This window comes from Phoxinus phoxinus, assembly GCF_949152265.1.
Source record: "Phoxinus phoxinus genome assembly, chromosome: 3".
NCBI lineage: Eukaryota > Metazoa > Chordata > Actinopteri > Cypriniformes > Leuciscidae > Phoxinus > Phoxinus phoxinus.
Genome location: NC_136878.1, coordinates 10,554,598 through 10,577,570, shown reverse-complemented (window position 1 = coordinate 10,577,570; position 22,973 = coordinate 10,554,598). Strand labels below are relative to the sequence as shown.

At 39.7% G+C, this 22,973-nt stretch overlaps 1 protein-coding gene across 22 annotated transcripts in view; it reads right to left on the bottom strand.

Annotated features, from left to right (window-relative positions):
- fbrsl1 (fibrosin-like 1) overlaps positions 1 to 22,973 on the bottom strand; it is a 297,792-nt gene that overhangs the window by 9,492 nt on the left and 265,327 nt on the right. For 16 of the 22 annotated variants that reach the window (XM_079607982.1, XM_079607980.1, XM_079607981.1 and 13 more), the window contains 5 exons: positions 7,738 to 8,110; positions 6,934 to 7,178; positions 4,785 to 5,047; positions 598 to 648; positions 373 to 468 (listed from right to left, as the gene is read on the bottom strand). In XM_079607982.1, the coding sequence (XP_079464108.1) occupies positions 373 to 468; positions 598 to 648; positions 4,785 to 5,047; positions 6,934 to 7,178; positions 7,738 to 8,110 (1,028 nt within the window). Of the gene's footprint in view, positions 1 to 372; positions 469 to 597; positions 649 to 4,784; positions 5,048 to 5,186; positions 5,348 to 6,933; positions 7,179 to 7,737; positions 8,111 to 22,973 lie in introns of all 22 variants that reach the window. The other 6 variants (XM_079607976.1, XM_079607978.1, XM_079607977.1 and 3 more) reach the window with 2 other exon arrangements.

The window sequence follows — 22,973 nt, the reverse complement described above, 5'->3', positions numbered from 1 at the left end:
TTCTCAAATTTAATTAACATAATTTTTTATTTAGCTTTTGACAAAAATTTTGGTTCCGATCATTTTTTTTTTTTTTTTGGTGGATCCTGTAAAATGTTGGAGAGGAAATTTAACTTCCATTCTCATAACTGAAAAAGACCTAATACTAGAAATATCAACAGAAATATTTTTACACCTGTAGAAAGCATCATTTTTTCCCCCTTACGCTCACATCTGTGTGATCACACTACCAGCCTTTTATGGGCCATATTTTTCAAAATATTGTTGACATCTTAATCTCGTAATCTTGAACCAACTACGTTCTCTTTCTCGTTCCGCTCAAGTCAAAACAGTTATGTCTACATTCCCACATGATGTGTGTTAAGGTCTAACCTTTGGCTGGAAGGCGCCTTGCAATGAACTGAAGGGCCCTGAATGTGGAAGCAATGGAGGCATGCCCGGCATTGTTGGCGGGTAGGAGGGAAAGAACTGCAAAAGAAAAAAAAAACATGCAAAAACTTTACAAATAGGCATATGTCTCAAAGTTAACATAATTGACAATCTGATACATCTTCAGTCAAAGCAAGGGTAATGCAGTCAAAACAAGTTGGCACTTACATTTGAATGTCTCAAGAAAGGATTGTCCAGCTTTGGGGCGTACTTGTCGAACTGAGAGAGGGAGAGAGAAAAATAGAGAGAGAGAGAGCGCAAATTAAAAACATATCAACAAAATCAAAGGCATCTGTGACCAAAAACATGAGAGAGCTTTACTGCAGTGTGCTTACATAGTCAAATAAATAGCAGATGAAGCTCAAATAAATTACACCCTTTTAATAAAACAATTACACAGTAAAAGAGCCATTCAATGTCACATGAAAGAAAACCACAGCAGCCGCAGCTGGCACAGGGTTCACAGAGCCGACTCGGAGTGTGGGAATACACTCACAAAAGAGTCCAACCAGATTGCTAAACAAATGAAAGGCACCCTTCACTTCCAATTAAATTGACATGAGCCATTTATTACGTGGCAGTGTCATTCCTTTACAGTTTAGAAATACATATAGAACAGTAACTCTTTCAAGTCAAGTTCTAGCTAAACAGTGCAATTTGAGCGTAAAGATAGTAGTGTAACTATAGGATAGAAACTAGAAAAAGCATGTGAATGTGGCAAGATTCTGCATTTGATGAGTCAGGAAACGGCAGTAATGGTTTATGATCATTTTTAGACAGTTATATAAAAAAAGAAGGAAATATTGTCATAGCTTTAATCTTAATCATTGTAATAAAATACATAAATGTTTTAACATTTGTCCATAAACATAAAAAAATATATATTTTTTAAAAACATTTTACTATTATGTTAATAAAACAAGTCTAAGTCATTCTAATTCAACTGGTTCAAGTTTTTAGCCCTCCAAGTTGAAGTAATTTCTTTTACATAAACATACAAATCCTTCACAAAGCCACTTATATAGTGTTGTTTCTAAAGAAGCCTATCGTCTTATGTCTCAGGTGATGCTAATAAAAGTGGATAAACTCTTGTGTGAGTGTGTGTTTTCTATAAAGAGCAGGATGTCTTGAACCACAGCCCACTTATGATACAGACTTTACTGTATTTTCCAACAGATCAGCATGCATAAGCTGCTTTTATCCTGCATTGTATGAATGTGTGGTGATAATTAGATAATAATTATAATTAAATCAAACACACGAGTTTGCCCTGGCTGAGAAAATTGCTGATGTGGCTTCCAATTGCACTTCTGTGATCCTTCTGAGGGCCGCACACCTGCTTTATGGTTAACACTTGCCGAGTAAATACAGCAAAGGTTTATAGTGGTCTATAAAAAAAACAGTGCTTCATAATTCACAGCCCCTGTGTCAGAGCTTTATAACAAACAGCTTTGGCAAATCAAGGCTCAATATTACATCTGTAAACAATTAAATCTTTATACAAGAAAAGCTAGGAGGAAGGGAAGAAAGAAAAGGAAACAAGAAAGACATTATATGAAGCGTTACTGTTCAGTCAACATGAAATGACATTCGCTACCCACTTTACTTTCCTGAACTGACACATTTTCGAATGTAACAAAAGGATGTTTCTTCTTTGTAATAACATAACATACACCAATGAATTATGCACAATAAGACCAGGAACATGCATAAAGGAAGTAAATTGGGTTATTTTTTTCATCTCATGTTGACTTAAAAATTTAAACACAACATTTATTTCTTAAACCAAGCACAGATGCTTTAGAAATCAATCATCAGTGTATTTGTCAGTAGAAAACATCACATTTAAATCAAAAGAAATTCAACAATAGCAGTTCAGCAAACAAGACTTGCATTGCATCTGGTAAAACATTCGAGGAAGGTCATTCAACATTCAGATTCATCGCTATTTCAGTGTTTCCATTTCTGACGATGAAACAGTTCTGTAACCCATAAAAGAATCCGAACAGCAAACTACAAACATATGGCATGTTTTAAGGTAATATGCAAACCGATTTTAATCTTTGGAGATGGTAATCTATGCTTTACTTTTCATCCAGTGCGCTGACATTATATCTTTTGGATTGGTTGACAGCAGCGATAGTATGCAGATAAGACGCTCTCGTTCCTGTTTGAATACGTTTCAGAAATCTGAATGCGTTTTATATGGCTAGCTAACTTTGAGGAGCTGAATTTATCTGATTACAGGCTGCCAAAGTTTGCCTCTAATGGCCGCTTTGCACACGGAAGCAATTACGCTTTATCAAAACAGCCCTGATGATGTCATGACTTTCATCTGCGGTGAGGTCATTATGTTTTGACCGCAAGCTTTGAACGTGTCACATAGAATGAGTTCTGTCTGTACCTCAGTCACGCCATAAGACTCTGTCTGCCTCCTGTTTTTCTCAAACAGCCCCCAGCACTCAGAAACATCACCATTCTGCTCATATGAAAGCCAGTGTTGGGGTAGATACTCAAAAAAAGTAACTAGTTACTAGTTACTAGTTACTTCTGTAAATTGTAATGAGATTACTTTACTAGTTACTGCATTTGAAAAGTAACTTCACTACTTATTACTTTACTTTCCCGTTTCTTAGATACATGGACAAACATCATAGCCCTATCATCATTTAGCCTGCATGTCCGCATAGTGTTTATAAATGTAGCCGATAAAAATGGCATGTAAAACCATATAAAATAACTATCCCTGTCTGCACAAAGAAATATGCCTCACTGTAAAATCTACAAACAACAGGATTATGTCCGTGGTGGTAGACACATGATCAGGGCTGGACAGAGATAAATATTGTATTTTATTTTGACGGAAACTGCAAAACTGAAACTTTCTTCTCCATCTGTATTTTGACCATAGACCGTAGGCCTATATAAGAGATTTTGACAGATACACTGACACTGCACGCTCGCTCAAAGCCCAAAGGGGGAGGCGTTTAAAGATGTGATTGGGCCAGTCCAGTGTCAATCAAGAAAATAACCAATGGGCCAATCTACGTGTTTCATGGGCCGGTCTGTCAGAAAAAAAACTAATGCTGACTTTTTTTAACCAATGCATTACACCGGCACTTACCCAGCGCCGCCAATTAAGCAAAACAAAACGAATGGGCCGCCGATGTACGAGTTTTATGAGCCGTTAAGACAAACGAACAAAAAAGTTTTAGATGCATCGGATCGGCCCAAAAAGCCGTGAATCTCCCGGTAGTCCCGATGTCCAGTACTTGCCTGCCAGGGCATAGAGTGAATTTCTGGCAAATATTTTTGTCCTTTCGAGCAACAAACTGAAAGTAATGTGAATATCGCCACTGGCCGAAACTCGCGTCTCCGTCTCCATCTCCATTCCTCTCTGTCCTTCGCACCAGCAGCTACGTCACTCAAATCGATCTCTATGGCAACGGTGCCCAGGCAAGCACACACACACAGGCATGCACGCACCACTTCGACAGATCAGAGCTTTTACACACATGAAAACACGGCTTGGGTAACGCAGGAAAGCGCGTTCCTATAGTCTAGTAAAGTAGTATAGTTACTGATATTTTTAGTGTAATGCGTTACTTTACTTCGTTACCCAAAAAAGTAATATCGTTACTGTAATCCGTTATTTTGTAACTCGTTACCCCCAACACTGATGAAAGCAATAAAACATCTCTGGCTCACTATAAAAGCGCAATGAGTACGGCATGTCAACATGGCAGCAAAAAGGGTTTTTATTAGGGAAAGAGCTACAATATTTGTGGTTGTCATGGGACAATTGTTTATCTTGTTAGGATGATGGGTATCGCTTATGTCACTGAGATGGTGCTGTAAAACTGTTTCAACCCTTTGGCCTCTGTTTAAGATCTGCCCTGGTTCATGATAAGCCTTAAGCCTCAGTAGTGGGTTGTAAACTCTATTACTTATTACACAACAGTTAGTTCCGGTGCGCTATTAGGATTGGATGAACGCCGTTCCGCTTCACAGTTTGCATCAGTCGGCTTGTCAGTGTTTGCAATGTTCCAAAGAGGCTGCCAGTCTGTGCGTTGCTCCCTTACATTGAACTGTTTTCGTGAAAGGAGCAACAATAGACGAAATAACGTGTCATATATGCCAAATATAAGTTACGCGTGCTGTTAGTCTGAATATCAGCACGACTGTGATGCGGCAGTGCTGATATTCAGTACGTCAACACGAGTGTGAGTGTCAATTGCTGGAAGAATATGATGGCCGCATAGAAAGGGCTTGTTTTAAATAGGTTGGAGAATTTTAAGGGGGAATAGGGAGGCAAGGAAGGGAGTAAAATCTATCCGGTTTTTACTTATCCTCACATTTCTGGCTGGGGTACGCACCATTGGAGGTGCAGTGGGCGGCCCAATGATGGCTGCCGGGGGCAGACTGGCAGGGAAAGGCGTGAAGGTGTGCTGATGCGTGTGTTGGTGCTGGTGCATATGCTGATGTTGGTGAAACTCAGCCCGGAGGAGCGACACAGGGCCCAACGGCGACCCTGTCGCCCCTGGAGCCGGCCCCCGACCTCGCTCTGAACTCTGAACCAGGAAGCGGTTGTTCAGCTCCTGCCGCAGAAGATCATGCTCTGCAAGAAAGGAGAGTGAAGGGAAAAAGGAGGGAAAGGGGGGAGATGGGGAAGACATGGGAGGGAAAAGAAAAAAAAGGCAAGGGCGGCCAGTGAGTTTTCACAACAGCGGTAGGAAGAAGCGAAAGAGGGTAGTCACCTGGCTTTCTCTGTTTCTCCAATTCAAGGTGTGAGGGTTTTCTACGTGAGGACTCATTGGTGGAGGTAAGAGAGTTGCCTGTGACAATGTGCCAATCAGAATCCCCGAATGAGGCTGGCAATACATGATTGGTTGGTTGAAAGATATCAACAGGCTGGTATCTAAAGACAAGAGAGAACCAAGAGTCACCTCAGCAGAAAACACACACACACTTGCCCCGACATACACAAACTCTTATACTGACTTAAAGGGATAGTTCACCCCAAAAGGAAAATTCTGTCATCACCCTCATCACCAAAACCTGTATGAATTACTTTCTTCTGTGGAATGTTGACCACATATATAAGTAAATATTACAATAAATAAAAATAAAGTGTGTTCCCCAAAAGAAACAAATGCATACAGGTTTGCATACAAATTTTTCATTTTTGGGTAAACTATTCCTTTAAGACCCTTTTTAAAGTTTAAAATAAAAATCTTTAGCACTTGCTTGATGCTTTTAGAAGACATCAATATATACTTTTAATTTAAGAGTCTACACTTGGTCTCTTACAATAAACTAAGATATGTTTTTTTAGTGATGGCAGCTAGAGAAAGGATTACACTGTAGATGCTAACTGCATGTTACATTTTTTTTATTAAATACCTTGTCATTCTATACTTGATCCTTAGATTTCGATCAGCATGTCGCACTAAACTGTCTCAAATTGGCATCTAAAAGCCAATAATCAACAAAAAATTACACTTACCGTACAAGGAAAGGCAGAGATGGAGAGGACAGGTATAATTTATCATCAACATTTTTGCATTTAGCATATATTTTTATCAAACAAGGCATTTAAAAACTGACATACTTGTCAAAGGTGCCTTTTTGAGGCACAGGATCCAGATATGAGAAAAGAACAGTGTAGCTGACATCTTTCTTTATTAAAGGTATCATATACTGTAGAAACTGAACCAACTGGATATAAGTCAAATTTTTCACATGCTGACCTCTGATGCGTGCCTCATCTCGTCTCGCACTTGAAAAATCTTGAAAAGAATGTGATTTAAGAGCAGTTCTGTTGTTACTGAATACTGTGCCTATAAAGCTGTCTTTACCACGGGTTATTTGTCAACAAGCAGAGGAATTTTATACCGAGTAATTAAAGTATGGTAACTGCAGGTACAGTCACTAGATTTGTGGGAACCGAATTCGTGCAAATTAAAGACTAGTAGTACAATATGCTAATTTAAGTCTTTAAAATGGGATAAATGTAATACATAAGATGAATAAACAATGTTTATATTTTTGTGGTATCAAATACCCTTTAATTTTATAGGTCCAAGTTTAAAAAAAGCACACTCTTAGGGCAAAGTTTAACAGAGTGTTTGAGGAACAGAAATGCATTAAATGTATTTTGCAGGTCTGGTAAAAAGTTGGTAAAACCTGGACCCTCCATTATCATTGGTTGCTAATGTCAGAGTAAAAGTTTAAATTTTTGCACCTTCACTTCTACAAACATTTATATTTTTCCTCTATATCCTTGAAAGGCACTTTTCCAAATTGAAATCAGTGGATTTGCAGCATTCTTTAGAGCAGCGTAAACTCTGTGTACAGCCCCATGAGCAAATTCAATATTTTTATCAATTTGTTATATTGCAGAACTGACAGAACCTACTGGTTGCCAAAAATGTTCTCAAATCTCACACCAGCTACACCATAAAAAGTTTACATCTCAGTGAGGGGATTTATTTTGTTTATTACCTGGATAGGGTGGTCCGGCAGGGTGTCCTGGCACCACCAGGCTGTTGGTCGGAGGAGGCAGTGTAGCGGGGTTGGCGAACATGGCCGGATGGCTGGAGATGTGAGAGGGCGAGTGAAGGGAGTAGTGGGAGGAAGGCAGACCGGCTATGGAGAGAGGAAGTGGAGGAGCAGGAGACGGGAGGCCGCGGAGGTGATGAGGGGAGTGAGACAGGTGGTGTTTGGGAGGAAGATTGGAAGGGTTGTTGCTGTGATTACAAAGGAAAGACAGGATATAAGAAACAATATTCATATTAGGACAGTTTATGAACTCAAAGCGGTCATGAAGTTCAAATATAACTGTCGAATTTTCAGTTTATTATTACAAAATAAAATGTGATTATTTTAACAGGAAGACGTAACATTTAATTACATATATAAATATATGTCCATATGTGTATTTATATGTCATGTCAGAATTACAGGCACACTTGGCAAATATGATCAAATATTTTCTCCAAAACACGTTGGACACAATAATTGGAAAAAAATATATTCCCATCCATATTTAAATGTTTTAGCAAACCAGGGACTAGGAACATGAAATTTATTGTTGAGATTTACAAAAAAAGAAAAGAAAATGTCTGTAAGAAAATAGCTAAAGCATTGAAAATCCCCATTTCAACTATCAGGGCAATAATTAAGAAATTCTAATCAACTAAAGATGTTACAAATCTACCTGGAAGAGGACGGGTGTCTATATTGTCTTAATCCTCAGTGAGGAGGATAGTTTGAGTAAAAAGTATAATAAAAAAAAAAAAGACTAACCTGATGTCGTGAAGACTGCTGTAAGGCGAAGGATGATGATGATGATGACTGATAATTGGCCGGCTGTGGTGTGACGGGGGTGGGAGTCTGTGCTCCAGTGAATGTGATTGGTTCCTCAGGAGGGGAGGGGTGGGGATATGAGGCACAGTTTCCTTCTTGATACTGAGAGGGTTTGGGGAGATAGGGTGCGGTCTAGGCGGGGGGGCTGCCGCCGCAGCAGGGGCAGGAGACCCCGTAGGGGGCGACGCAGGAGTCGGACTTGAGATCGGCGGGACAAACGAAACGTCGTTACTCTGTTCCTGGCTACGCTGAAGGCCAGACACTTTGGTCGAACTGGAAGTTTTGGACCCGAGATTCTCATTCGTTGGCGTAACTAGAAAGAAAGAAAGACAAAACAGAGATTATTTTTTATTTAATAATCACTTTAATTCGGATGTCAAAGCAGTTTAGATGCTTTAATTGATGTAGTTGGGGTGAAGAGTGTAGTCTTCAACTGTTAAGGTTCATTCACACCAAGAGCGATAACTATTAAGATAGCTATATCAGCATCCATACCGTTCGGTTAATTAGAAGTACACATTGCAGTTATGTTGTCTGCCGCTTTACATGCTCAAGCTATTTAAAAGGTAGGGCAGGATAGATTCTAATTGGCCGTCAATCTTTTTATTGTTCATCATCTGGGAGAAAAAAAATCTGAAAGTGATATCAATCATTCCTCTGTGACGTTATCATTACAGTTGTGGTAAAGAACTTCCAGATTTTCATAGAATTAGAACGATTATTTAAACTTTATAGTTATTGTCTTTGGTGTGAATGGGCCTTAATGCTGCCTTTATTGACAGTATTTTGAAACAAATCAAAAACCACACTCAATACAAAACACCCCCTCAAAGCAACAGATAATTCGAGCCATATTGAGTGGATTTTGTCCACAACATAGGACAGGGAAAGCACCACAGGCTTGTTTTTTTGTGTGGCTCAGGTGCATGCAAGCATCTCAAATCAAATGTGCATGCAGTTTGGCACAGCTGAAGACATGTAACCTATAGCGTGGGATTGGTTTGCCAATCCATCCATTAGTTTGCAGCAGGGTGAACAGAATCCAGCTGTGATGCCTTCTCTGCTCACTGTGCATAATGCTGGCATACACCATGACACCAAATACATCCACATCTGTCTGACAGTCTTCCTCTCTGTGCCTCATCTCTCTTATCTCCCCTTTATCGTTTTATCCCAGGTTCCTTTTCTTTCTGTATTTCTTTCTCTCTCCATGGGTTTTATGAAGTGTTTAATCAGGTCATTTTCATGCTTGACTATAATCAGATGATCCAATTTTCTGCAAGCAATCCAGTCAGAATGAATAAATCAGAGCTAATTAAAGTTAAATGCCGTTCCCATTCATAGATTTACAGAGCACACAGTCTGCCATGAAATAATTATGTTTCAATTGTGCTGTGAAAAGGGATCATGCACCCTTTATACTGGCCTTTCAGAGTCCCCCTAGCTCACTCTCTCTTTTTCACAAGATATTTCCAGGGATTTCAGTAACACTGCCACAAGTCTTTGTACAGAGGAACTTCTGCATTTGCTCAGTTAATCGGAGTGCAGTGCAAAAAATAAGCTTTTACACTAAGCATTCCACAGACTATAATGTTTCAAAATGTAAAAGCGTTAACCCTTTATGTTGATGGTTCCTTTTGAACATTGTTAACTTACAGTAACTACGTCTCAATGAACTCTCATTAGAGTATTAGTAGACTGTCTACTTAATATCTGCTAACTCTTTATTGTAATGGTCCTCCAACAAACATTCTACTGACTATAAGTAACGTATAAGCAATTACATGTCAACTTATTCTAACCCTAACCCTACCAATCTACTTATACTCCACTAACACTCGAATGAGAGTTAGTTGACATGCACATGTAGGTGCAATGTTACTTAGTCAACAGAATGTGTTAAAGGGACCATCAAAATAAAGTGAAACCGTAAAAAAGAAAAAGAAAAGGAAGGTTCACCATAAAACCATCTATAAATATCAAAATTCAATACAACAGCTAGTGTAGATACACATATAAATATAATATTTATACATTTATATCAGCCATCACTAATCTGAATACATGTTTTACACAAAATATTATAGAATTTGAATATAAGCCAATTATTGCATATTGATCTCAACACTGAAAAAAGTATTTGCTTATTGACTAGAATCTTGATGTTGGTGCCTTCCTAAAGCAAACACCTGTTTCAACAATCACATATGCCTATTTAACTGGCAATAGAGCTAGAAAAGAACACAGAATGGAAAGATGGAGAGGTAGAGAGTAATTTAAGACAATATCTTCCCCAGGCCACTAATTAGCCCATTTAATGCAGTCCTCACTCATACCAGCTTAGTGCAACCTCAAACAAAGACTCTGAAAGCTCGCAGCACACATACTCTCTCCCAGGCCATTAAAACCTCAGACCGGCGCTCCTAATGGAATATCTGAGCTGTATTAACATACCACTTAATCATTAATGGCCACCAATAATTGAGGGATAAAAACACTAGCTCGAGTTCTTGACATATTTCTCCCCTGCCGAATGTGACGCACTTCATAAATGAGCCCAAGTCTACAAACAGAACATGTTCGTAGAAGGAAAATTGTCCTTTTAAGTGTGTAGGTGGTGGAGCTTGTCCTTGTTTGCAGCTTCGGGTTGGCTTTTGAAGGTTTTTTGGGAACGGCAGTGGTTAGGATTTGTAGGGCAGAGCATCGTACAAGATTAGCGCAAAAGGAGGACTTCTACCCAATCGCTTGGAAAGGTCTAAACAGATGCACTCATGGATAACCCTGTCTTGCTGCCTTTTCCTACAAAGCATAGAAGAAATAAGTTGCCCGTCGGTGACGTTGCCTTGGAAACCAGTCTCGGAGGCACGTTCATACAGTGAAAGCGGACAGTGGTAGTCAGGCTCCTCAGCTAGCAGTCCGTGGCACTTTAGGCACAATGGGCCCTGCGCTTTCTCTTAATGATGATTCTAATGGGTCATAATGGCAGCCAGCAGGCAGGACAAGACATACAAGCTTGGCTTCTTTCTCATTAAAAAAGTGCCCTGTGAATGTCTCTGCTCGTCTGGATGCCTGCTGTATGTAATGAAGAGGCTTCTTCCCAGTCTAGAATGTGGCCGTAATCATTTAGCAGAAAATATGACACAATGTCATACGAAACGAGCCAGTGTGAAGCCATGCTTCTGGCAGTGGCTGTGCGTGTCACCTGTGAAATTCTTGTCAATTTTTGGTTGTGGTAAATTGTTAATATGTCAACCTCACTGTAGACACATCACATTATGGATAGGGCAAGTTGCCACATTAAAAATGTATGTCTTTCAATTTTCTCAATAGATTCCATATTATGACTGTTGGCCCTGAAATTCTTCCTTAGGATTCTTTTAATGAGGAGACGGTGCCAAATAAACTTGTAACTCCTTTAACTTTTGTTTTTGACATTCGACAGGCTTCAAGGAAGAAATATTTCCCTGAGACAAACAAGACCTCATTATCTAACACCAAGGTCAGTGTTGTGAGTGTGCCCGCCAACAACAAAACCATACAACACACCAACTTCAGTGCAAATGGAGTAGATTTGTACAGCTTAGCCATGCAAACTTTGCCAGGATGATGCTATTGGCTTGGATTATTGCTTGCTAGGTGTTCTGAGTAGTTTCAGTGTATTGGCATTACTAGGAAGCTGCTAGGTGGTTACTAGCTATTGACTATTTAACAATTTAAATGATTTAACAAGCACTCAAATTCTTGCCATGCCATTTTATGCCATACAGTTTTCTCAAGCCTCGAACAGAACAGCGTTTTCAATCTGTATAATAAAACAGGCAACAACAGAGACCCTTAAGACTGAGTGAAATCACAGTAGAGCGATTAGACACACAGACAAGAGCGCCCTCAGGAACACCCACAGATTTGTAGAGGTCAGAGGTCGCATTCTGAGGAGAGAGTGACACTCCCTTGGGATGTGTTGGCATCCCTGTTCACCAGATGACACTTCAGCAGACTATTGATCTATCCTCTCCCCCTGCTGCTTCTCTCATGGTACGATCCCTCAAGGGACTCTGGGCTCTACACGTGCCCACTGCGGTAGGAACCACCACCGGTGTTAGTAGGGGTGTGTGTTCTCATGACGGATGGTTCTAGCAGAAGCAGGGTGACCCCAGCATCGCCCCACAGCTGTCCCACTAAGATATCCTTGACCTTTGAACTCATTTCAGCCTCAGACAGCCGTCTTGGAACATCTGGAGAGCTGCCGTAATCTACCCATTATACACACACACACCGACATGATGAAAGTGCAGACAGATGGCTTTTGCTACCAGAGGAAATTCTTTCCAGCCTTCTGAAAGAGTCTAACAGTCACTTTTCTAATCTACATATAGTAGGCACGTGAGTAGCTAATAGCAAGTAAATAATTGAAGAAATAAAGTAAAACATTTATTTGATAATTTATTCTATAATCTATATTGTCAGATGCTTATAAGTACCGGTAGGCTATATGAGGTAGCAAATAAGATCCAATTTGAATGTACACTCACAATATAACGTCAAAATATAAATAAAATAATAAAAATGTCACGATAAAATATGGCACAATGTACTTTTAAATTGTTGTAATTTTCCGTATTGTTTTTTTTTCCACAGGTGTTTTCCCTATATTTTGAATTACCCATTGTATTGCATTGTGTTTTAGGATTTAAGTTTATGTACATAAACTTAATGAAACATGTTTCTCTAAAGATTCTTTCTTACAGTGTAGGGAAGAAGAATTAAAATAAATCAAAATTTAAACAAAATATATAATTATGATATTTAACTAAAAAAGTACAATTTGTCTTGGCTAGACAAAGCCTTGTTTGAAAGTTCTGAACAATCTTTTTAAAAAGTTTTGAACTAAAAGGTTTATAGGTCTTATGAAGAGAGAACAATAGAACACCAGATAAATAAACAGAACGGTAGATAGAATGATAGAACAAGATAGATAGATAGGACAATTGATAGAAAGATAGCTAGAATGTCAGAAGAAAGATAGACAGACAGATAAAGTGACAGACACTGAAAATAAACTCTTCTGCAGCTTGTGGTTAATTTTAGCACAATACGAATTCATGGTTGCATACTTTTAAAATACAAAGCATCAAGACATTATCAGGACACACTAATCCTAATGTTGCATACTATGATTTGGGATGCAGCCTGTGTCTATTTCCAGACTATTAAGCCCCCCCTCCCCCCACCCTTTACAACAATATTCTCAACCGTCTCCTGTTGCACATGCAAATGGGAGATTATGGATTTACGTCTTAGTCTGTCTCTGTTTTATATGTAATAAAAACAGCTCGTATGCAAACAGGGTCTTAAGATAAGGCAGCAGGGGATGCAAATTCTCCCAAATGACCAGGGGCCAATGATGCTTATTGCAAATACTCACACACCGCACTGCCTTCTGCTGCGAGAACTCAAGCCTAACGCTACACATTCTGAGCTCATTTCCCTTGCAAACCCTGTGGTATATCTCTCCATCAACACTGTGTGCCAAACAACAACCATTAATACTCATGCACAAAGACAGATATAAAACCACAAGTAACAAACTAAAAGCTGCCTCCAGCTGATGAAGTCAACAAACAGAATAAGACAAGAATTTATCTCGCGAGCAGGTGCTGCATGAAGAGCTGTCATCTTTTCACAGATTAGCAGCATCCAGACAGGAAATTCTCTCCTCTTTACCAGTCAAATCCACTGGGATCTGCATTTCATTGTGCCAACAAAGAACACAGAATGCCAAAACATCTAAATCGCAACTGGGTAGGTTCCTCTAGCTGATGAAAGACATTTTGGCTTCAGAAATGTTGATTATAAACCAGAATATTGTCTCACAGCTGTCAAAATGTGATAAATTAATTTTAAATTAAGGCATTACAATAAATTAAGGCATTTTATAATTTATTTTTAGTATTCAATGGGTTTTAATACAAAACAAATTCTACAGTATACATTAAAATAGTATACATAAAAAATACATATAGAGATCACGCAAAGACGGTCTGTGTGTTTCAAGACATTTTAAGGGCCAATGACAGCTGGTGCAAAGACATTGGTCCTCTATTTCCATCTCTGTTCGGGACAGGGCAAGGTGGCACCAGAGCGCTCCGGGTGTTAAGCTGCAACATGTTGGCTGGTGAAGCCACACAGAAAATCTGTGAGCACCTACTGTTCATTTCAGAGATCTGGAAGCTCTCCGTGCTCTCCATGAACCACTGCTTCCCCATGCTGGGAACAGACTCACACTGTGCCCATATGGCTCAGACGGCATATGCCATCCTGTTCCATGCCATGCGTGATTACTGACGGACAGAACGAAGTCTACGGGGGAAAATGCGTAAGAAACAAAATGATTTACTTCTTTTTATTGGCCCCGAGTTGCATTGTTATCAGAAAGGACATTTTGTTAATAGAAACTTTACTATGAAAATTCTGTCATGATTTATACTCATGTTGTTCTAAACCAATCAGAAACTCAGAAGACAGTGCTGGTCACTATTTTCAATGCAGTTGCAATGAATAGGGACGTTTAAGCTTCATATAGAACATAACGGCACCATGAATGTAGTCCACGTGACTCATGCTCTTCTGAAACCATACAATAGCTTTGCGTGAAAAACAACCTTAAAGCGGCTATTTATTGAAAATCTTGTCAACCACCCAGAACTAGCGATTTGTGACTAAATTAATTGATTCACTAAATCAGTCTAAATGATTATTCAAACTAACTACATTTACATGTGCACAATTCTTTTTCTAATAATCAGAGTAAGGTCTTAATCGCAGTAAGACGTTTACATGACACGAGCAGAGGTCTTCACTCCAGTTTACATGATTATTCGCTATTAAGTAAGGTTATACCACACTCAGATGCGAATACAGTATGCATGTTACCGGCCATTGTTTTAATCTACTCACATCAAATTTAAAATACATTTTTATGGACATACTGGATATTTTTCAGCGCCGTGATGAACATTGCATGATGAATGTGCTTACATGCCTGTTTATTGCGGTGTACGCCACATAGTTTAATGTGATTATGGTTGCTACGATTATGAGCTTAATCGCATTAGTTTAATCGAAGTATTGTGTTTATATGAGGTAAAGTTTAATCGCAATACTGCCAAAATCCCATTATAATCGCATTATGAGGGTGCATGTAAACACACTCACTGTTAAGGATTATCAATGAACAACAACCTGAACTGCTTTTTCATTCCTTTTTAAAGTGCCAGTCCTTGTTCATTATAGATGAAAAAAAGCATGTAACGCTGTCTTCATATTTTCTCCTTTCTGCTCTACGGAAGAAAGTCATACTGGATTAGAACAACATGAAGGGGAGCAAGTAACACCATAATTTTCATTACTGGATGAAAAAAATCCTGCTCTTTTAACGGTATGCAGCACTTGTGAAACATTAATTTTTACGACGGCGATAAAAATACAAGCTCTTCACTAATCTATCTGTGCCTCTGATGTGGGCTGGGCATTTCCAAATGTCCCAGATTGTTTGTGTGGTACCACGTTGTGCCCAAACGGCTCATCATTTCATTAATTAGCTTGAGCTGCACGGTTGGCAAACGCGGCAGGCACGGCGGCAGCTGTCTGGATTGATTAGAGAAGAGGACCCAGCGCTGCAATTATCTAGATGACTGCAGACAATGGCTGTCTGCTCTAATAAAGATTCGTCTTACGGCTCAGAAGGGTGTTGGAATCAGCGGAGACTCAGTCGTATGCAGGCCAATACAACAGACAAATCTCGATTCCTCGGCCTTTGACATTTGGAGTAAAAGCCAAAATATTGGAACCACCCATAAATGGCCAAATATCAAATCTTTCAGCTGAAGAAGTCAGACCATGACTTTGGTTCTTATTAGATTAACCTCACTATAGGGTTTGGATTAGTGATTTATTAGATAGTGATTTTGGCCATTTTGAGTTTATTGGGATTGACAGATTAACTGAAGTGGTCATTTTCGTAAATAACAAAGAAGAGATTCATTGTGCATTGTGGACAACTTAATTGATTATAGCAGAACTTTGTGAGATCGCAAACTGAGATGAGTGACATCTTATTACTAGTGATTATAAAGAACTTTGCGTTCTTTCTAAGCTCTATATAATCCATTCAGAATTTGAATAAAATCAAACAGCTAATAATGTGTTGCTAATGTTACACAGACCATCTCAGAGTAAGACAGTTGCCTTCTAAAAAGCAGCATTCCTTAGAAATAATGATATGAAAAGCCTGCCCCGCACGTTGACGGGATTGGTTACAAGTTTGTGACGGTAGGAGAGAGTGGTGGTTTGAAGTTATTGAGACTGTATTTTGTACACAGTGCAGTTTTAAGGAGAAAATACTCAGCAATGGTATTGATTGATGATATTGCACGTGGTCTGTCTGAAAGCATATTTAAAACACCACACAGACATATAAACAACATTAAAAACTTGATTTTCACCACAGGGGATCTCATTCAAGTTGTGAGAAGAGCACAAGAACGGATGACTCCGACTAGAAGAACAGCCGTCATTATAGGACATTCTGGAATGGCAACCCATTCTCTCTCGGGTTCTCCGGCTCTGGTTTCCTTCCAGCCGACTCTCAGCCTCGCTTCACGGGGCAGCGCCAGGCTCAGCATGGGCAATAATTCCACCTCAGCATGTCAGCTTTATTTAGCCGCATAATGCCCTTACAAACCTAACAATACCTCTTTGTTACCCTGCAGGAGAGCATCCTCTATTAGCACTGCCAGCTGCTTTTCTCCTGATTTACAGGCCGCAGAGAAAATCAGGAGGTGAAACAGGAGGAGAAAAGCGAATGAAAAGGAAAAAAACAGGCCAAACAACATGGTTGAAAGCCATTTGGGGTAGCGAGCATTTTGCCATGGGAGAGCACAAATAAAGGTGTTCTCTAACAATGCTATCAGGCATGAACCTGCTTCAGACCTGTATGACATTGGGTGCATATAATATCATCTTTCAGCAAGTAACTGATTACTTTTCAGTGGAAGGGGAAACGGATGAATGGGAATCATTCAACGGCCCAAGTAGCATAACATGGGTCTGAAAGAGCTCTTGTGCTTTCTTGCCCCTCTCTTTTTATGTACCTGGAACTGGCTTTCCTACCACGGTGAACTCTCAGGAACAATCCCAGTTTGACAGGCCTTTTTCTACCCGTCACACCTGACTTCTTGTTTTGACATTGTGGCCATAGTGGCAAGGTGGTGTAAAGGCATATTGTCAATATTTTCATTCGGATAATGTTCCCTCAAGTGCTTTTGCACTTAACCGCTTCCAGTCAAAAAATGAGCATTGGACGGAAACCGCTTTGCTTGGTTAGCATGCACGCCCGCACACAAACCTCACAAGAAGGGGCACATGTGGATGACCAAATGCATGTTTTTCAAATGTCTTATGATCTTTTTTTGTTCCCTAATGACTCGCCTTGTGACTTTATTATAAAATAATTCAGCCATCTCAAGGCGAAGAGTATCTCGACATCTTCACGGCAAATTAAACCGGATAATCGGCTTTAGGCAGAGCTGATTGTATCTTTCATAGTGTGACTATGGGAAAAACGTATTAAAGAAAGAACATGACACGAACACGGGTCAAGTGACAGTCAGACCAACGGTTTGTTCAGACTCAGACCCTGATAAAAGAGGACTTTTCAAAGATCTCATTGTATGGACTGTTTACCTCCATTCCTGGACGTTGTCCACATAAAAACATCGCTCCTTTTCACTGAAATATTTCATAGATGCTTGAAGAGCATAACGTCTCATTAAAGACCATACAGGGCACGTATTATTCTGCCGTTTCTATGAACGCCTTTAGAAATTGTAACGCCAGAACAACACACTGGATGAAATTGAGATTGCATCACAGGTGAAAAGATATATTTCCGTCAGCACCGCAGAAGGCCCTGGAAAAACTTCTCATTTTACTGAAGGGGGAAATAACCCCAAACAAAACATTCATTGTCACTCCACAATCTTATCTTTCAATCTATATCCTTAAAGCTTATTTTTCAGGTAGTCTGAGGGCTAGCATCTGACAAAAAGCTTCTGTATTTAACGAACCAAAAAGAAGCCCGAAACACCATTATCTGGGAGGAAGGAGGTCTAGAGTCCTGTTCAGAAATGCATCACTTCTGTATGACACTGTTTTAAGAGGCGACATCTGAGTGTTTACAATCGGCGAGCGTGTCCTTTCATGCAGTCACGGGCTAAATTACAGCTCTGAGACCCTCTTGTTCAACTCAAATGGGACTCCTCAGGTGGGTTTGACACTGGGATAAAGACATGGGATAAGGTTGCAGGGAAATATCAGGTTAGCAAACACACACTACGTTTAGGCTTTAAATCATGCAAGAACAGGACTAAACACAATGGGGAGAGGTATCCGATGACTGTCAGTTTTTTAAAGCTAAACAGAAGCAGTGCAAGCAGATTTATGGAGGTAAAATATGACATTGTTGTTGATCAAACATTTTGCAGACATTTGCAAGTGTATAATGGAAAAAAAGAAACATACCAATATCTGATTCACAAAGAAATCCCTATTTTGAGCCAGTTCTTCTTACGCCCCAAAGACTTAGGCTAAGTTATCAGTCTGAATCTGAAATCCAGCAGTTAATAATTTTTTTTACTGGATGTTTGTGACAACATACAGTACATTCAGAAAAGTTTCACACACATCAGTATGGCATGCTGGACTTATTGTACTTCAACCTTGTTTGTTTACTTTAAATTAAATAATGCGCCTACTCTGGCCAGGCTTTCTGATGTTTAGGCCAGACTATAACCCATCTGTATAGACTTTACAGTGGGGAGGGAAGTAACAAAGGCAGTCTGAAGGGGCAAGGAAGGTTTTGGAGGTGTGCCAGTAAAACTAATGGAGACAGGCCCTCTGTCCTGACCTCGAGCACCGCTCAGGGGGACCCGCTCAAACATGCATGTCTCCTCTAATTTCCTGTTACACACACACAAAGAAATAACATACTGCCTTATTATGGTCATAGTGGCTAAGAACAAAAGAACAGGCATGGAATGCACCACTTCAGAGTGGCTTGTAATGGAACATTATATATATAATTTATTATATATATGATTTAATATATTACTATAAAGTATATGGATTTATCAGTGGGTTTTATTTACTTGCCAATGTCAACTTTTCGTACTTAGTGCATGACAGTGTTAATTTTGGACCCTGAGTGCAATTTCTTTCTAATAACAAAACAAAACAGAACATTTACAAGGTTTACACTTGAAAACAAATGCATGCATCTAGAATCCATTTTCTTGGAAGGATTGGGCACACAGCACCCATAATAAACGGTTGTCAACTAAAAGAGGCGAACATTAGTATAAGGGCTTGCTTAATGTTTAGGTTTAATGCATGAGGTGTAGCTTTTCAAAGATTTCTGTTCATGACTATACTCACAGCAACCTTTCAAGTAGAGGTCTATCTACGTTTCCTACAAAAGTGTTTGAGTGCAAATAGGCCAGCTAAAAGCCTCCTAGAAGAGGAGCATTTTAAAGCTGGTATGAAAGGGAGACCCAGGTGGTTCATTCTTGCTGAAGAACCTTTGGGCCATACTAATGTTCTCACTGCTCATGGTTTAAATTCAGGCAGTTAGTAAAGGAAAATCCATAGCCTCGGGTAAATAATAAAGCACCACAGCTGCCCATGTAGATGTTCAGCAAAAGTGTCTTCAGTGACATGCTTTCAATTTACTTGCAATCATAACAGAAGACATCCAAAACCCATCACACCTACAGGGGTTCACACCTGAGCTGAATGTATTTTTCTCTGATATATCTCTGATTTATAAAAAAATAACATTTAGGGTGTCCAATCCAATAAGGAAGACGGAAGACACAAGTGTGAATAGAACAGAGTTCATGAACCATTCACAATTAATTTGAGATTTTAATTTAAGATTCCAATTAAATTCCTGATTTGAGGTTAAAAAAACAAGATACTTAATTTCAATTCAAATTTGAATGTAATGGGCGAATATTCAGTAATTTTGAAATAATTTGTTTATTTCATTATAATACATAAAATAAAACTCTTAAAAACTTGTGGACCCGGGACGAATTGCTTGTTGAATTGCTTCCGATTCTAATTCCAATTGAATTTCCTTTGGCCAATTTAATTCAAACCCTGGTTAACATGCTTCATATGTTAAAGGTCATGTGTACAACTATATGCAAGTCATATGCAAGTTAATTTCTCAGGATTTAAACTTTAAGATTACATCACAAAATTGACATGAACTCCATTGGCTGTAGCGCACAAAAAGCAGGACTTGTTTGATACCTGCTCATCTTTTCCACATCTATTGCCATCGTGGCTCTCCATGCCCCCTCACACCTAGTGAGAGGCAGCAAGGTCTACCTCTAAATGGCTCTTCATAGTCGAGATCCACTCCTGGGACCCTCTTATCCGGTCTCTCCCCAGCAAGGCAACACATCAGCGGGGTTCAGCGTCCCACTCTTTCGCTGCTCTCCAGTGCGGTGCTAAAATAACAGCCACTCTGGGTCTGAATGGGGCCACTGGAGAGGAAGGCTGTTAAGAGGCCTATCCTGTGCTCGGCGCAAGGGGGAACAGATGCCTGTTTGATTAATAGAAGACCACACAGACTGGGATTTCTAAAAAAAAATTCTTTCCTTCCCTTTTCAGCGACAAGAGCCTCACGCAGAGTGGTATTTGCGCCTTAGCGCAGCTCAAAACGATTAATGACTGTCTGAACATAAAATACGAGATCTCTGCGCAACGTCTCTCGCTGTAGTGCGTCCCTCTGCGGTTTTCTACCATGTGCTGATTTCAGGGCTAATTAGCTTAACCTCACAAACCGTCTCTGAGCTGCAAGACTTCAGTGTGATGAATGCAGATGGAATAATGCGTCTGCGGAGTAACTTAAACGCACAGAAGCATGCGTTTGTACTTTCCATGACGACGTGACTTATATCTTAAATACGGAATATGCACAGCATTGATAAAGAGCAAATAAAGCAATAAAAACGTGAATACTACTTTGTAGCATGACATACCACAACCACGTTAAAGCGCGCCTAAGTCCTTTGAACTCCAACAAGCATGGAAGAGCTTCCATATTGTTCCTGGTCATGGAATTCTGTTCATTTAACCTCCTTCCTGTGCTCGGCCACAGAATTCCGGTCTTTATAAGATCCTTCTGAACCGGTTCCCGAAATGTCGAATCCATTACAAGCGTGTTTGCAATATCCATCCAGTCTAGCAATTCGTCTCTGCCAGTGACTGAACATTATCCAAGATTCATGTTTGGCCACAAGCAACAACCATCTGGCTTTGCGAGCGAGGATAACAACGTCCTCTGCAAATAGCATTGACTTCAAACGCAGGACACAATGAAACAAAATGTTAAAAATCTCATCCTGGCATCTCCTTCAAACGGGCGATAAAGAGCCAATCGTTCATATTTGATATTCACTGCCTATTCTAGCCGTCCTGATAAAAAGCACACTCGCTCTCGCTAAAAAAAAAATGCAGCTACCCTGCAGCTAGACTGATGGTTATCCCAGCCCTAGCGGGAGTGATCACACTGGGGATAGTTAAACGAGCTCCAGCAATCAACTCTTGAAAGAAACTGGTCATTAGCTGGCCCACGAGTGCTAAAATTACCCTGCGCAAATGCAGGCAGACTCCTGAGAGGGCCTGACCTCAACTTTACAAGCTGCTTTCCTCGCTGTAGGGCTGCTAGATCATCTCAAGAGCGCTGCTCCATCCCCGTCTGGTCCCAGGGCGGCCATGGCACAGGGTAAGGATGGTTTTAACAGGCTTAGACTGGTAGCCCTGGGAAAGCTTACTGGAAGGTGTAAGACACTTACTATAAACCTGCAAGCATCACATGCTACCATTTAATGACTTGGGTAAAAAGAAAATTTGTAAATCTTGTGAAAATATGTTCACTTAAGATCTGTGCTAAGATTTATGTGCATTATTTTCATGAACATATTTTCCCTCAAAAGCCTCATTACCATAATACAGCTGGATGTTTTACCAGTTATTCTCAATGGGGTTTCTCATTACTGTAATGAAATGATTTAATGATCTAAATAAGTATAAATTAAAGGAAGTACAACAAATACTATGATGGGCACAATACCCAAATAACCAAAGATATATATGGCCCAGGAATGTTTTTTTTTGACGGGCATACTAGTGAAACCTCTGGACACTGTTCACTTTCCGCAAAATCAAGTTAGTAATATTTGTATTTGAAAGGTTAAGTTATGTCTCAGAAATGATTGGTTTAGAAACTGTCCAACGAATCTCTGCAAATGAAAGCTACAGCAATATCAATACCCCATGCAGCTTAAATGCACAGCAACCGATAGCATTTCAGCAAATGGCCAGACGTCAAGAAAATCAATACACCATGTGCGATCATTCGAATAAATTGGAATGAAATGGAAAGGGAAACGAACATGTCGAAATGTAATATTTTCTGAAACGCGTTAAGAAAAACAACTCCCGCCAGTTAAGATAATAGTTACAGCCACCGTAGTATAGCATGGCTCAATGCCTCTCCATATAAATAGAACATGACAACAGAATCATAATTTAAAACATCATAAATATTGAAAGGAAATTAAAATAATTTATGGAATAGGTTGGTCGACAGGGTATGTTTTTCTGTTTGCACAGAGCAAAACGACGGGCGGAGAGGAAGAGGAAGATAGCTTTAGTAATTGCTTTTTCTACCCCTGAAGCAGCTTCCTGCCTTTTATCAAAAAGGCAATCTCTGTCAGTAATGGCTCAATTAATAATTAAACACATGTTTTATCTCCTCCACGCTCCTGCTATTTATTTTCATCTTCCTGACAGGCAGAACTACACAAACAGGGTTAGCGCTATCAATAAAGAGGAACATTCATAACACTCGCTTTCCAGAAATGAAAGGAAAACACACACACACACACACACACACACACACACACACACACACACACACACACACGCGCGCACACACACACACGCGCGCGCACACACACACACGCTACCAAAACAAATGGTCATATGTTCTGAGATGTTGGGGAGAAATAATGAAAGTTGGAAATAATAAAGAGATATGAATG